The 15,291-nt window shown below is 44.9% G+C and overlaps 2 protein-coding genes across 9 annotated transcripts in view; one reads left to right on the top strand and one right to left on the bottom strand.

Annotated features, from left to right (window-relative positions):
• The first annotated feature begins 2,732 nt into the window (after window positions 1-2,732).
• On the top strand, window positions 2,733-9,052 carry LOC116841702. Its single transcript, XM_032809985.1, has 6 exons — window positions 2,733-3,465; window positions 4,747-5,134; window positions 6,075-6,266; window positions 7,881-8,023; window positions 8,186-8,350; window positions 8,436-9,052. Exons 1-6 carry the CDS (start codon window positions 3,080-3,082, stop codon window positions 8,584-8,586), a joined length of 1,425 nt encoding a protein of 474 aa, XP_032665876.1. The 5' UTR covers window positions 2,733-3,079; the 3' UTR covers window positions 8,587-9,052.
• Window positions 9,053-9,184: 132 nt separating this feature from the next.
• Window positions 9,185-15,291, bottom strand: part of LOC116841699 (apoptosis-resistant E3 ubiquitin protein ligase 1) — a 43,953-nt gene continuing 37,846 nt past the window's right edge. For 6 of the 8 annotated variants that reach the window (XM_032809969.1, XM_032809970.1, XM_032809975.1 and 3 more), the window contains exons 4-16: window positions 15,008-15,213; window positions 14,347-14,546; window positions 13,798-14,035; window positions 13,509-13,678; window positions 13,056-13,245; window positions 12,726-12,937; window positions 12,209-12,475; window positions 12,046-12,121; window positions 11,662-11,951; window positions 11,450-11,581; window positions 11,185-11,373; window positions 10,809-11,071; window positions 9,185-10,698 (exon numbers count right to left, since the gene is read on the bottom strand). In XM_032809969.1, coding sequence (XP_032665860.1) covers window positions 10,596-10,698; window positions 10,809-11,071; window positions 11,185-11,373; window positions 11,450-11,581; window positions 11,662-11,951; window positions 12,046-12,121; window positions 12,209-12,475; window positions 12,726-12,937; window positions 13,056-13,245; window positions 13,509-13,678; window positions 13,798-14,035; window positions 14,347-14,546; window positions 15,008-15,213 — 2,536 coding nt within the window. In that variant the 3' untranslated portion in view covers window positions 9,185-10,595. The remainder of the gene's footprint in view (window positions 10,699-10,808; window positions 11,072-11,184; window positions 11,374-11,449; window positions 11,582-11,661; window positions 11,952-12,045; window positions 12,122-12,208; window positions 12,476-12,725; window positions 12,938-13,055; window positions 13,246-13,508; window positions 13,679-13,797; window positions 14,036-14,346; window positions 14,547-15,007; window positions 15,214-15,291) is intronic. The other 2 variants (XM_032809971.1, XM_032809976.1) reach the window with 1 other exon arrangement.

The raw sequence follows: 15,291 nt of genomic DNA, 5'->3' as shown, positions 1-15,291 counted from the left end.
AAGGAAGAATCAAGAGATTGATACAAGTCGAGTTACCTCGAACTGTTTGCAAACGATTTATCGTTTTGGGTCCTTTTTCAAAGATCAGCTCAAGGCGCTCGCAAAAGAAAAGGACTGAGAGAGATCACTGCTTGTTGGATTACTATGGAATCATGTTTGCGCGAATTTCTCGGAGCACAAGTGGAGTCGGCTCTTGTAATTCGGCACAATTCGAGAAAATTATAAGTTTACCTTTACAAATAAACGCTGACGAGTCGCCACACGTCGCGCGCCTTTGATACAATTCTCGAATCGTCTGAACGTCGGCGAGAGCGCGCATGCGCCATCTAATGGCGCGATGGAGCGATAGATATGCTTTCGACTTCTCCGTCGATCTTTTTCCTAGAAACTCTCGCGTGCAAGGTCACTCGCGACGACGTTTACTTAATCAACGCACTCGAGGCGGTCGAGTAAGTAACGTTTAATTGTTGTAAGTAACAAAATACAGCATATTATGCTGTCCGGTGCGCTTACATTTAGTTTATGCTTTCCTGCGACATAAGAACGATCGATGACACATTTTAGTGCCGATATGTGAATAAAAGTTAAAGTTAATTAAGACTCGTTAAAGTTAATTATGACCGGTTTAGAATAAAAAGTAAAATACAGAATTTACCTCTACTTACGACACGAATCGACCCAAGATCATGTGTTCTTTCAATTACGAATGCAATAAAACATTTCTGTGCTAATGGCCGTTCGAAGATGTGGACTATAACCGAACGTTTCAGTGTTGAGAAACGTAACTTATTGCTCACGCAGTAAGTAGCACAATTCAATTGTTCTATTTTTTGCCTAAGTGCGAAAAAAGCGATGAATCTAATCGTATGTCGCAAGCTAATAAACACCAACTGACGTTACATCAATGTTACAATTTCTCAATTAACAGTGTAACTGTTATACAACACTCGCGTTATATTGCATTTATATTGTTGGAAATTGTAACATTATTAATGTTATGTTACTGATAGTTGGTACGCTCAAAAGTATGTTTTGCTGCTTCAAATAGAATTTTAAATATTACAGTTCAAATTTATCGTGTTTTCTTTTGTATCTGCTAGAAAATTGTGGAAAATTGAAAACTGATGTGTAGAAGTTACAGCAGCAGCATTCTAGGAATCTGTAAGCAAATTTAAGTAGACGTGAGGATTATATATTCGTTTGTCTCTCGTCGTTAGTCTTTTTATAATTAATCTTAATAAGAAGTACAACTGACTTTAATCTGGATTGACGCCACAGAAGGAGACTTTCTTGTTAAACAATATGAAAAAAATTCTCAATATTCAGTCAATAAGTAATTATAACAAGGCACATGAGAATATATGCTATTGGTTTAGCACAAGATATCAATCTCAGTTTAGACCTTCTTCAATGAAGAGCGATAAAGAGAGGTCGAAATATTTACAATAATATATTGAATATATAATATTTTGTGCTAAACAATATATTCTCATTTGCCTTATTATAATTATTCCCTGCTAAGCTTCACAAATAATTCAGATAGAAATTTTGTCTGTTATCTGTATTGATTAATAAACACAAAACATACGCGATATCGTAGCGTTTGCTACTTATTCAGTTCTATCTTAGCTAATTTCTTGGTATCTAGATAATTTTTACTATGACTGCGAGATTGGTTTTCTTAATATATTTGTGTTACGCTGAGGACGTCTCTTTTTGTGAACGCGAATCAACTGTGCAAACGTGATGCAAACGATTGGATGTGATTTTTGACCATGTTCTAATTGCATCGAGCAATAATGAATAGAATGACAAGATAATGAGCAGGATAAAAAGCAGCGTGGTAAAAACCGATAATATGTTCTTCGTTCAAACAGACAAGTGTCTTAAGACGAGTGAATATCATCGATCACGATCCATCAATTACCTGTCGATTGTTTACAGTCGTACGACATGCACGCTCGCAAAAGGATGTTGCTCAATTTGCCTTTCAATTGGATTTTCCGCTTGGCGCTTTTATTCAGCGTCTTCGTCTCCGATGCACAACAACGAGAGCCAGCCAATAGTCGCTTGCGTCAATCGCGTTTCGCTCTGCAAGATTGTCGAACGGATTTTCCTAGAATTTCTATTACGAATTGGCTTACGGTAGACATACACGCGAATCCGTGTACGTCGAAATGTCGCGTGGGATGAGACTTCTGCAGACAGCAAGAAGAAGGGACATTTAGTCACATGAGGAATTCCGAGTCACTATCAGGTCGCGGTATCTCCATATCTCGGGTTAAATTAACTCAGTTCGATACTCACGTTAACATTCAGGTCAATACTTAGGTCAAGTCAGAAGTAAATTCCTCCTTCTTCTTCTTCTTTGACTTCTTTGACAGATATTTTTGTGCGATGGAAACGAAGATTATGCGTTTTACGCATAATAAGACCAAAACAATAAAAATGTCCAGGATTAGATACGTGTACTGAAAGAAAAATGTTTGGTATTCGTAATCATATAGAGAAGTAATTACTATAAATTATAGTCAACCCAACCATTTTTTAGTCAATTGTACCATAATTTTAGTGACAATAACCTTATAAGCATACTACTATCTTCGTGTTGGAACAACCAAAAAATATGGTTTAGGCCCAATTTGGTTCCAACTATATTTTTGGTTGTTCCAACACGAAGATAGTAATAGTAGCATGCATATAAGATTACTATCACTAAAATTATAATACAATTAACTAAAAAATAGTTATCTCGACTATAATTTATAGTAATAATTATTTCTCTATGTATGATTATAGTTACAAATATCAAACATTTTTTCTCAGTATGTCCTGGTATTAGTGCTTTTGCTTAGATTGTTAAATTTACAAATTACGTGAGCGAGACAAGCTGGTTGAGAATGAATAAGATCGCGTGTTCATCCGCGATTCGCGCGTCGTCCCGCGATCGCTATCACAGTCATTTGTTCCGGTCAGCATCCGCGCGCGCGTCGCGTCCCGTCCCCATGACGAGGAGGCATACAAACAATCCTCGATCGCGCTCGAGGACGGTCTTATCAGCGCGTAAGCAGCGAGCGATATGCCAGAAACGGCTACTCTATCGAAACGGAATCCGAGTCAACGGCTCGCCACCGCCGTCGTGGCCGCCACCAAGCTGCCTAGATGCGTGCAACGTAAGATATCCTGCATTCAGCCGCCCGTAAAATGCCATCCGCGACCGAGCCCGTACCGGTGCGTCGAGCAACGAGTACCCAAGAGGCCTTACCGATTGGCAGTCGGATTGTCGGCGATTAGTCAGGCTGGCGGACGCGGCGCACCGACGACGACGATCGCCAACGTCAACGGCCGCGCCGATCGCGGCCCGGCCGGCTTCTTGGCCATCGGCACACCCCGCTGCAAGAAGAAGAGCCTGTCCATGATGGATCTGTCTCTGCCCGTCGCCGACTCCGACATCGGTGACCTCAAGTGAGCTGATTCTCCGCTCGGTAGGAACGTCGAGAGGAACGTCGCGCGTAGCAGCACGTGCCGCAATGTTGCGCGACGAGGCGACATCGTGAGCACGCGATATCGATCGCTCCGTCAGGAGTGATTGTTATCGTCCGCATGGAATTCGATTTTTTTAATTAGTAATTAACAACCACGTCTTTGCGATTGGAATTTAACGATATCCCGATCGACTTTGCGGGTTCTCAAGACTATTGTAGGATGAAGCACGAAATTGATGCATTGTGGATGGGATTCGTGTGGTTTACAGTTGTATAAGTAGGAATTAATACAGATGGAAATAGCGCGGATTTAATTTTCATCCCGAGCCAGCCGTTGTTGCGCGCAATAAGGCGGTGCAGTTCTCAGTCGCTGATCAGTCGAGATTTCCTCGCGACAAATGAGAGAATCGTTGCCAAATCGGCGGTAAGGCGCTAAATATAAACTCGCGCGACCTACGTTGCCGTTGTCACGCTTCACCATTGATAGTCTTCCGTGGTGTCGTCGTCGTTTCTAGGACATTTAAATAATCGCACGACGCTTAAACACGAGCCAATAATACATACAAAGAAACGTAAATGTACAGATTAGCGAGATGTTCTCGATTAATTATTCAAATATCAAATTCGCTAATGGAAATATTGAGAACGAGAGTACACTAAAACTGGTAATATAATTAGAAAGCGGATGATTCCTCGTGAGAAAATTATTGATAATTTGAACAGAAGTGAGAAAATTATTATGCAAGTCCTAATAAAAAAGTCTTTGCTGATATCAAGACGAATTAGTAAGTTGAGAATCTTTAAGAGCCTATACACGGATGAGTTTGCCCTTTAAATGATGAACAAAGATACTGAGAAGAGTCCAAGGAAGGGCCGAAACTTGTGGACTTATGATCAATGACTCTATAGTCATGATGTTGGAAATATTTCACCAAGTTTAGCTTGATTTTATTACACTGCATATTTGTGTATAGTCTCTCTTAAAAGCCTTTGACTTACTAATTTTATTATACAAAGTTTTCGCCTTCGAGAAATTTGGTGAATTGGCAATTTACCAACATTTTTCTATTTCTCCAAGATTATACGACCTTCAATGGTCTTTGTAGTAAGTTGTTCTTATTTCGGCATTACCTTGGGGAAGTCCTCTTACTTCATCAGTTATAAGACATTTCACATATTACTTTGCTATTGGAAATCGAACGGTCATTGTTGATTACAAGTGGCGTAATCTAAATGGAGCGATCTCGTGTGCATCGCTTAGATCGGAGAGTGGCTCCACCGACGAAGCTACCGACAAGTCCAAAGATCTCTTGACGAACAGCGGGAGCGCCTATTACAGCGGCAGGTCGTGTACGGACGTTACGCCTTCCTCGGAGTCGGAGCAGGGCGAGGCAATCGGTCTGGTGGAAGACCCGACCGTCAGAGCGGCGAACGTGGTGTGTCGCTTGCTGGTGTTGAACGCTTGGAGACGTAGACGCACCGAGACCGCACAATTGGAGCAACAGGTGGAGCACCTGCACCTTCAGATCGACTTCCTGCGTCGATTGCTGCTGGCGGAGAACGATCGGGTCGGCAAATTGAACGGCGAACTGCATCGTGACAAATCGCAGCTGGAGGAGACTATATTGGAGCGCGACAATGTCAAGTTGGTACGGTCGATTTGTCGATCAATGGCGCGGCCTACATTTCGCCGAGTTCCTCATTCGCTTTCATTTAATTTCTATTTGTTTATATCAATAACTTTTGGAACTTTTGAAAATTTGATAAGGATGATTACATATAATTCAAATTATAAAATATTGATTAAGCGAATATCAGTGGCTTGATCAGTCAATTTGTGTGGCACAAGCTAGGTTTTGTCCTTTTTCTTCTATTTAATTTCAATATCAGATAGCGAATATTTGTCGATCAATGGCGCGGCCTACATTTCGCCGAGTTCCTCATTCGCTTTCATTTAATTTCTATTTGTTTATATCAATAACTTTTGGAACTTTTGAAAATTTGATAAGGATGATTACATATAATTCAAATTATAAAATATTGATTAAGCGAATATCAGTGGCTTGATCAGTCAATTTGTGTGGCACAAGCTAGGTTTTGTCCTTTTTCTTCTATTATTATTATTATTATTCAATATCAGATAGCGAATATCGCCCCTTTTCATGACAGCCGCGCTGTCCTCGGCGCAACGACGATGCAGCGACGAGCGCATCCAATGGGTACATCGTCCCCGTTCGCACGACGAACACGGGAGTTCAGTGACGTGCTTCTAACTACGAGGATGACGTTATCGCGAGAATGCGCGGCTCGTGTACCCGCGAGCCACGATAGCGCGTTTTGACGGGAGAATATTTGTATCCCGCGCGCGTTATAATCCGTCGACTTGCGTATATATTCGCGACCTGATGGACAAAACGAGGCGAAACTGATCTAATCTCGATTCGCCACTGTTCTATTTATCACTCCATTCCGCATTATCTCTAGAATGCAACAGAGATATGTCACGAAGAGGCCCTGTAGAACCGCGCGAAATCAATCGCATCAGGTCGGTCACACACACGTTCGTGCAAATGCGTTATTCTGTCGTAGGAGAAGGAGAAGCTGGAGAACGATCTGAAGCGCGTCGAAGAGATCTCGCAGGAGCGATTGGTCACCGTGGGGAATCTGAGGAATGAACTCTTGACCGCGCAGGATCAGCTGAAGACGCTCGACGTGCAAATGACCAAGGATCGGGAGAAACTTTTGAAGTTGCGCGAGGACAAGAGGATTCTTCTGGATAAGGTTTCGCGTACCCGTATCTCCCTCTTCACTCTGCAGGCTTGGTTATTACATTACCAAAAAGACGAATCGGTCTACTGTATGAGTAACATCGCGTGAGGCGACGAATCTTGCAATTTCCACGAACGGCTGTACGTTATAGCGTCCGTGCAATTGCGCGGTGGTAGAAAAATTGATCCGCTTTGGTGACTCATTGTTATGCTCGCCGCGAGACGCGAGGCTGCGGTCTCCTCCTCCTCCTCCTCCTCCTCCTCCTCCTTCTCCTCCTCCTATTACTACTCCACCTCCTCTTTCTCCGCTTTCTCTTCCTCCACCGCCACCACCTCCCGGGGGTGAACTCTCCCACGCGTTTCTATGTGAGTTCCCTTCGCGTTCCACGAACCGGGTGACTCATTCTCCCTCTCTCTCTCTCTGTTTTGCCCCGTATCTCCTTGTCTCTCTCACCCCTTTCGTCCTTTCGCAGAAGTTAGACGTCTTTGACAATGTCGAAGTCAAGTAACATCGGCTCGCGCCGTTCAACATCTCCCGCTGACCTATTTCCACTTTCTCACAGCGAGGCCGTCAGCGAGGTCTGCGGCTCGCGTCCGTTAAAATTTTATGAACTCGTCGAGGCAGCCCCTCGTCGACATTGTCATTGGCTTAGGTCGGTTTAGCATGAATAGTTGAATTTCGTGCGGCAGGATAACTCCGGGCACTGGAATAAATTACACGTGTCGTGATGAGTCCAGATTTTAAGATATTCGTGATGTTGTACGAGGGTGGTTTGCTGCGCTGAATCCTAATGTTACAGAAATTTTCTTCCCCTTAAAATTACTCATCGAGAAACTGAAATTCTAATTTGTTTCGCACACAGTCAAGAAAGTGAATTTTTATGAAATTTTTCGCGCGTCTTCTAAGATATATCTTTCGCGATTAAAAGTTGCGCGTAGGAAGCAACCCCTACGCTCGCTCGAGCTTGGCCCGAGCTACCTCCGCCGCGATGAATGCGAGATGATCGCAGACTGTTCGCATGTGTTTCGCGAGATCGATGTAACATTATGCTGGATAGCGTCACGTGCGGCCGCGACACCCATCGCTTCTTCAAAGATCTCTTAGAATTCACCCGCGACGCTCGCGTCGGGTCAACGCACGGCAGAAATATAGCTTACGGGTGAGTCACACCTTTCGCGTTTCGTCGGTGACTCAATATCACGTAACACTCCTTCCGTACCAGGAATAAGGATCGATATCACTTGCCCTATTAACTTTTATTCGTTGCAGAATCGTAGTCAGTACTTGTACGTACCTCCGGGTCGCGCACGTGTGTCTAAATGTGCAAGTCCTACGTGCCGATCGCGTCGTCGCTCAGCGATTACGCGAGACGCTTCGTCGGGAAGTTGCATCGCGAAAATATCTCGCGTGTTCCCGCCGGTCTTTGAGACAGTGGAGGTCGCGATCTGAAAATCAAGTGTCAATTACTACACATTTCAATAACATTTCGCACCGCACATAAATCATGCGCGTCGTAAATAAATCGTGTCGTTTCACCTTGTCGATTCGTTCGATATCGCGCGATTGGTCGCGCATAAAAAGGTCGCAGTGCACTGAATATATTTTTACGAATAAACATGTAAATAGGTATCGGTCGGCGAGGCATTGGCGGCAGATCGTGGTGCGCGAACGGAAAAGGCGGAGTCCGCTCTCGAGGAGCTCCAGGTACGCTTGGCGACGCAGGTGGCCCTCGTCAATTCCGCCCAGGAGGAGCTGCTACGCACCTCCAAGTACGTGGTCTCGTGGTTTCATCCCTCGCTTCTAATTCTAACTAGTATAATCCCAAGTGAATCATGAACAATTGTCCAGGCGGCAATTGAAAAGTACTTAAGCTCTACCTACATGACATACGAGTTGTTCTAAGTACTGTAAGTACACTTCCGCGCGATCAGAGAGCTGCAAACCACGAAGGCGGAGAGGCAACGATTAGAGAAATGTTTAAAGTCCAGCGAGAGCAACGGCAGGGCCTTGAGCTTGCGCGCGATTTCCCTGGAGAGTCAGCTGGCCGAGCGAGAAGCCGCGCTGCGCCGTCTCGAGTCGGAATACAACTCGCAGATGTAAGAGAAATTATTTGATATAAGAGATGAAAATTGTCGCGGCTGTGAGAGTGACGTGACGTATTCGGTGATGCGTGATCGCCAGGACGGAACTGAGCGAGCTGAAGGAGCGATTATTGCGGCAGTCGCAAGAGGGTGCCTGGAGTAACCGGGTGTTGCAGTTCGCCGGCAGCGTAGTGCGCGCATCAATCCTGCGGACCATCGCGTTTCTGTCCAGTGCCGCTCTACCGTCGTAGGTAGGTAAGTAGCAGTGTGAGTATATTCCGACAGCTTGCACATTGCGGCTATAACACGTCGAGGTAAGGGCCTGCGTTAACGTTGAACTACATTATTAATAACTGCATCAATAACCGCTATCGCTATGAGTGAACGTAGGTAGAATGCTGATAAGCGAGGGACCGCAACTCTTTGGAAACGTGAGCCGAACTTGGGACAAAACGAACCGGCCGGTTCTGCGCGAGCGGCTTCGGTCTTTTTGTCAAGAAGGAGAAAGGAAGGAGAAGAAAAGACTCGGAGGGAGAAAAAGAAGAGCGATATAAAGGAGTAGCAGTGTGGCAATCGGCGAGCGTTAGCTTCTTTTTGTATGTTACACATTTAAAGACATTATTTAAATTTTTTTTCGAGCTAATATTTAACTTTGTACTAGTGGAGATTTTTTTTTTATATGCGCACGACATATTGTGAACGAGATCAAGCGATTCGTCGCGTTCACTTAGGGTGGCACGTAGATTTGTAGAGCGATTTTTGTTTCTTTCTTACGCGTCGTGGAGACGGGGAAACGAATGTAACTTGGACGGAGCTTACATGGCAGGATCTGTTGAATAAACGTGAGTGTTACATGCTCTTTTTAATCTATATTCTTAGTTTCCTTCGCGTAACACGATAAACTGATAAAAATAAATTGCCGTCAGTATTATCCGGTGGCGGACAAAAGTCTGGCGGGGCGGTCAGTTTGTTTTGCTACTGCGAGGCGTAGTACGACTTTGCGATCTTGTCGGCCATTCGCTTTATCTTGCAACGAATTGCCTGGCTATGGCGATTACTACATTTCACATTCCTACTCTTAATTATAAGTACATAGTTTCAATTGCGTCTTAAATAAATACGTATACATCAGAATGCGACGCTTACAGTATGTTACCCCCTCCAAAATACGATACAGTATTTCGTTACAAGTTAGGCGATCGCATGTATCGTCGCGTCGATAAGAAACAAATGTGATATACAGTGTTATTCGGCATACGATTTTGTACAGGATGTACATGCTAATTAGCTCACATTATCCCTCCAATTTCGACGCGCGCGTTGGAAGTACTGTAATCGCTGTGCTCGTAATCATGAGTGGGAAAAGAAGAACGAAGGGGTAAGAGACAGAGAAAGAGAAAAAAAGGGGGGGGGGAGGTAAACTATAAAGCTGCAATGTATATTAATACATTGTTCGCCGCGCGCTCTTGTTTCTTTTTGTTCTTTTGAGGTTTACGGAAATCATACGCCGCGATGCAGCTACTTCGCGACAGAATGCACTAACAAATACTGACGAACGGAATACGTTCAATACTGCTAAGAATGATCCCTCCTCAGATCGCGTGACAGATGTATCGTCCTCTCCTTACGTATATAACAGTTACCGCGAAAAAAAATTGCATATATGCGTAGTTTGATTTGTAGTTGTATTGTTATGCTATTACACATCTGCCATTATTCCATCAGCTACAGACGTCGATCCTCGAGAAGAAACGCGTCGACGTAATTTTCACGTACACGTTTCCTTTTTCTTTCTTTTGAAAATCTATCGTAAGTTTTTTTCGACTACGCTAGGTCTCGATACGACAATATTGAGCAATTCTGATGTCGAGGTAACATTGCTCTTGTGAATATTCTCCGTTTTTTTATAAAAAACGTCGCCGCGGCTCGGTAGAAACTGCGTCCTCTATACCGTCGGAAGATTGGATTGTTCTTGATAGTCTTCGGCGTAAACAAAGAAAGTAAATGTCCAAAAGTTCTAATCGGTTACATATCAAAACGTGCGATATATAGAGAGAGAGTTGTCTTCGCTCTTCGTGACCCCGCTAGAGGCCAGGTGGTCGCCAGCGGGACAGATTCGTGCAGGATCTATTTCCGAAAGTACTATGATCTTTTGTTTTTTGCTATCAGAGGGAGAATGGATAAATAATTACTTCAATTAACAATGTCGTTCTAACTAGACTCGACTAGAGGTTCAGTGGATCCTGGATAAGTTCTCCGGTTAGATCATGCCGAAACCTTCGGTGCCCTCGCTGATCGCCAACAGCAACGCTCGTTCGAAGTGATCGTAGCACTCGTAATCAGGCAAACAGAGTTGATTGAAGCTGCAAGAAGACATTGACGTTAAACTCTTGCGATATAATAGTGCAAATAGTATAAGTAATGGCAGCGAGCGAGAGTAGTGGAAGAATATTCTCCAAGCGAGAGCGTGTACCAAGTGTGCGCTGTAGGTAAGTTGGCGAACGTTGGCGCGGCCGTGATTTGGAAACGCGGGCTCAGCTGTTGAAACCCTCCGGGCGGCAATTGCGAACAACCCGTGGTGAACTGGAGCAGACGCGCCATTTCTTCCTGCGTGAAATTGCTCACTGCAGTCCAGAACCAGTAGAGGACTCGGAGAAATTCCGGAGAACTTCCGTTAGCTATGTGGTGGGCGCGCAAATCCGCCACGCTATATTCACCGGTGCCGCACAACAGCAACTATGGAATGGAAGAGAGAATGTACAGATGAATACATAGATACATAATAGACGATATAAGATAAATCGACGGTCATTTCGCGAGCGAATTGACGCACAAACAAACTCGCGCACCTCCAATTCATTCTCGTCAAATATTCCCAAGAGATTGTCGGGAATCAGCTCGTTGAGGCCGCGCAAGAAATGATCGACTTCGTTGCGAATGGAGTTGGCCAGCCGGTGCTGAGCGAGAGCGTCCAGGTAACGGAGTTTGGTATCGTTGGTCACTCGGACCTTGCTGCCGCCGGGAATTAATTCCGCCACCTGAAACAACAGAGTTCATTGTGGTACTCCGTTCAAAGTTTTACGCGTGTTGCAGTGTTGTAGGTGCATCCACAACCTCTACCTTCAATAATTGACCATCATTGTCGTACTCTTCCTCGACAAAGTACAATTCCATTTCCTCGACGTCGTTCTCGAGGATGTACTTCACTTTGCTCAAATACAGGTCGGGATCGTCTTGCTCGAAGTACTGGTAACCCACAAAAGAGATACGTTCATCGCGTCTACGTTAGTTTCATGAACTTACTTCGTAGGTGAGTTATGCGTTACCTTGTAGTGCACCCTGAGCCCGATGATCTGTGCGAGAAAGGACCTGGTGAATCGCGCGCGCACCAACTGACGGTAGGAGCCGCCGAGCGCCGACTCGTAGAGACATTTGCCCACGATACGTCCAGCGAATTCGTAATGCTTCAATTTCAGCTGCGGTGGTCGCTTGGAGTTCGGATGTACCAGTGCCTGCTGCGATTCCCCGAACGACGCGAACAGGCCGTTTCCCGGGTCGAACAGGGCGGCGCATATTAACTCGAACCATTCGCGCCGCACACCACCCCAATCGACACCTGTCGCGAGACGACAATGATTCTCAGACAACTCTCTCGCGATCGATATTCGTGAAAAAAAAAAAATTGACCAAAGTAAGGGAACAAAACATACCTTGCTCGCCTTGAAAGGTGATCTCGAAGTTACGGCACCAGTCACTCACGGAAAACACTTTGGTAGCTTTCATAGACTTTAATAGGCAGAGAAAAAAATGCGATTAATGCGCAACTTTAATGCGGTACACGCGACGGAGGTTATAAGTTGCATTCGTGCTTACCGACTCCAGTAGCTTATCACGCTGCACCTTCATCGGCAGCTTTTCGTGATAATGCTTCTGATGGCGCTTGCGGACCTCGTGATAGAAAAAGTCTTGCTTGTCGGCGAAGGTCTCGCTGCCGCCGATGTTTTTCAGGAGGAACAAAGTAAACGTGGCGGCTATTATGTCGCGGTACACGGATATTAGTTCGACGGGCGGTTGGCATCCGTCGTCTATCGAGAAGGGATGGTAGCCTTCGTGCCGATTAGTTGAATTCTCAAAATGAAACTAAAACGTCGTTAATGGATTATAAGCTGCATCAAATCGGTCTTTGTTGAAAATAATAGATACAAAGCGACAATACTGCATAAGATTTAGCCTAAATTTCAATCCAAGTCAATGTGAATCAATGAGATGACAATTAATTTGCATTGAAATTCAGACTGAACGTAATACAATTTTATTGTGTTTTGTATTCATTATTTTAAGTAGGGCATCGTCGTCTATATTAATTTTTTTATCAATGATCATACCGTACCTTAGTTGACGGACATAGTCGAAACGTCACGAGTCTTTTGGGGATGAATTTCAATAAATACTCCTTAATCGTAAGCTGCTTAGGCGAGATGAAGCAGAAGACCTTCTTCGGTTTCGAAAACCTTTCTCCTTGCATGCCCAGCAGTTTCGCGCCGTAACAAATGGCGGGGTCCTTGGAAGCTACGTGATTATGTACCATTCGCGCGACAGAACCTAACATAACAAGAAAATTGAGAAATGCGTGATACGCGAAATTTCGTTGGATAATGAGTTTCTACAACGCTAAATTATTATTTAGAGCCGACACGCGACTCTTCGTCAGATTACGTACTCTCGAGCACAATAATATCGAAGTCCCCGTTGTGCAGTTGCAGCCCCGCTAAGCTAACGGTCGCATGGTAACATCCACCTTTCGGGAAACTCACTTTCAGCCGAATTCTTTGACTCGGAGAGTCATAGTCGAGCTCGATAGTATGGTCTAAACAGTCTATCATCGATCCTTTATCCGCTATGCTACCGATCTGGGGAACAAGGATTCATGATTACGTCATATTAATCGCGAATATCTCAAAAGTCCGTATTACAATAGTTATCACACTTGAGATTCGTCTTAAGTGAAGCATTGCGAGAATTAATATGGACCATAATTCGATTAAAACATTTGAACTTGGCTCTGAATAAAAATCTGGATATCTTATTATTAAGTTTCAAGTGACACTAACTATTGACAAGAGATTCGGATCTTTGCGACAACCTCGTCACTTGTCGTCCTGTTTTTCTTTACCTGAATAATATTGACGTTATAGCCTTTCGTAGGCAAATCCCCAGGCTCGAATATGCACAGATTGTCATATTCGTCGCGTGGCTCTATTGTCATCGAGTGCACTATTCCAGCTGTACAAACGACCGTGGAACTTTGCCGTACAAACACCGTCTTATTTGGATCCGGAGGACCTGCGGATCGAACGAACACACGTCAAGATCGTTGCGATCGCGCACGAGATGCCGGCGACACGAGGACCGCCGCGAATTGTATACCGCAGGTCACGCGGCTAAGTGAGAAGTTACGCTACCGGGAAGGAAATTCTTGAGGAACGGGCTGCCGTGAACGTGACACGATCCGATAAGTACGGCTATTCGATATTGTCCCGCATGGCGGACAGTAAACTTCACCACTGCGGTATTCGCAGCTAAGGGGTCGGTGCCTCCCAATTCGATCAGAGTGGCGACTCGGCGGGTGTCCTCCGTCACCTCCACGATCAAATTGTCCTTGTCGCATATCGGGTACGGCTGGCCGTTGCGCTGATAAAACTGTAATCAGACATACATTCTTACGTCTGAGCCGCATCTACCTTTAAAACGACGAGTTAAGGCTGACATTTCATATGATAGCGCAAATTATCAAGGCGCGGCTTTTCGCTTTATTAAATTAACGCCTTGGAACATAAATCGTCACTCGGGCGCAACTAGCGGCTCGTTTATCAACCGTAAGTGTCGCCAGATTGCATCTCGCGCCGTCGTTCGACTATCACCTGCTTTTTTCTCTCTCTTTTCTCCTGCAGCCGTCTCAGCGGGCTTTACACGCTTTTCGAACATAAACACCTGCGCGGCGTTTTACTTACTTTGACCGTAAAAGTCATCGTCTCGCCGACCAGCTGGGGCTCTTCCCACTCGAAATGAACGCGGCAGTTACTCGGCAATAAATATTTCCCTGTGACGTACTGCAGAAGTGAGTGTTTCGCTTCGGGCGCCAGAGCGGGCTGCGTCATAGCGGCCAGGGTAACCAGCCCCGCTACCGACACGGAAACTACCAGCATACCGCCTGGTGGATGTGAAAAGGTATTTGTTAGTTTTGCGCGTTTAATTAATGCCTCTCGGTAAGCGCTCGGTAAAACATCTCTCGATCCGGTAGCTCGTTCTCTCTCTCTCTCTCTCTCTCTCCCCTCTCTCTTCGTTTTGGACCAACCGAACGCGCGCGAACGAAACACTTCGGAGAGAAATCCCGGCTAATGCGCAAACATTACAAACGTGCAACGGCATCCTCGAGAGAGATCATGATTATTTTGTTTCCGCTAAAATCGGAAGTTCTTTACTCTCTCACTCGCTCTTCTCTCTCCTCTCTCTCCCTCTTTTATTCCTTCTCTCGCTCGTTTCCTCCCGAAGTCTCTACTACTATTCCGGTGGACGTCGCGAGTATATATCTGACAGCGAATTATCGTTCCGGAGAGAGGATTGCGTTTCGCGTAAATAGAACGGGGAATAGAACGCGGATACTCTCCGTACCCCATGTCCAAGCGTCCTGGTGTTGGCTGTTCTTCACCACAGCGCTCCACAGATCCGCTTTGAGGGTTTCCAAATCTTCTTTCGAGGTAGGCAGAGTCTGTCTGGCCTGGATCCACCGCGGTAGATCCTTGCCAAGGGCCGTTCGCGCCGCATTGTCCTCCACCCAGTATACATCCTCCAGGGACATCACCTCCATTTGCATCAACCTGATGGAGCATATATATATATATATATATATATATATATATATATATATATATATATATATATATATATTATATATA

The sequence above is a fragment of the Odontomachus brunneus genome, unplaced genomic scaffold, assembly GCF_010583005.1.
Source record: "Odontomachus brunneus isolate Ranch 3 - 2012 unplaced genomic scaffold, Obru_v1 Obru_scaffold_017, whole genome shotgun sequence".
NCBI classification, from domain to species: Eukaryota; Metazoa; Arthropoda; class Insecta; order Hymenoptera; family Formicidae; genus Odontomachus; species Odontomachus brunneus.
The sequence above is the reverse complement of the archived record's forward strand: the minus strand, read 5'-3'. Positions and strand labels throughout refer to the sequence as shown.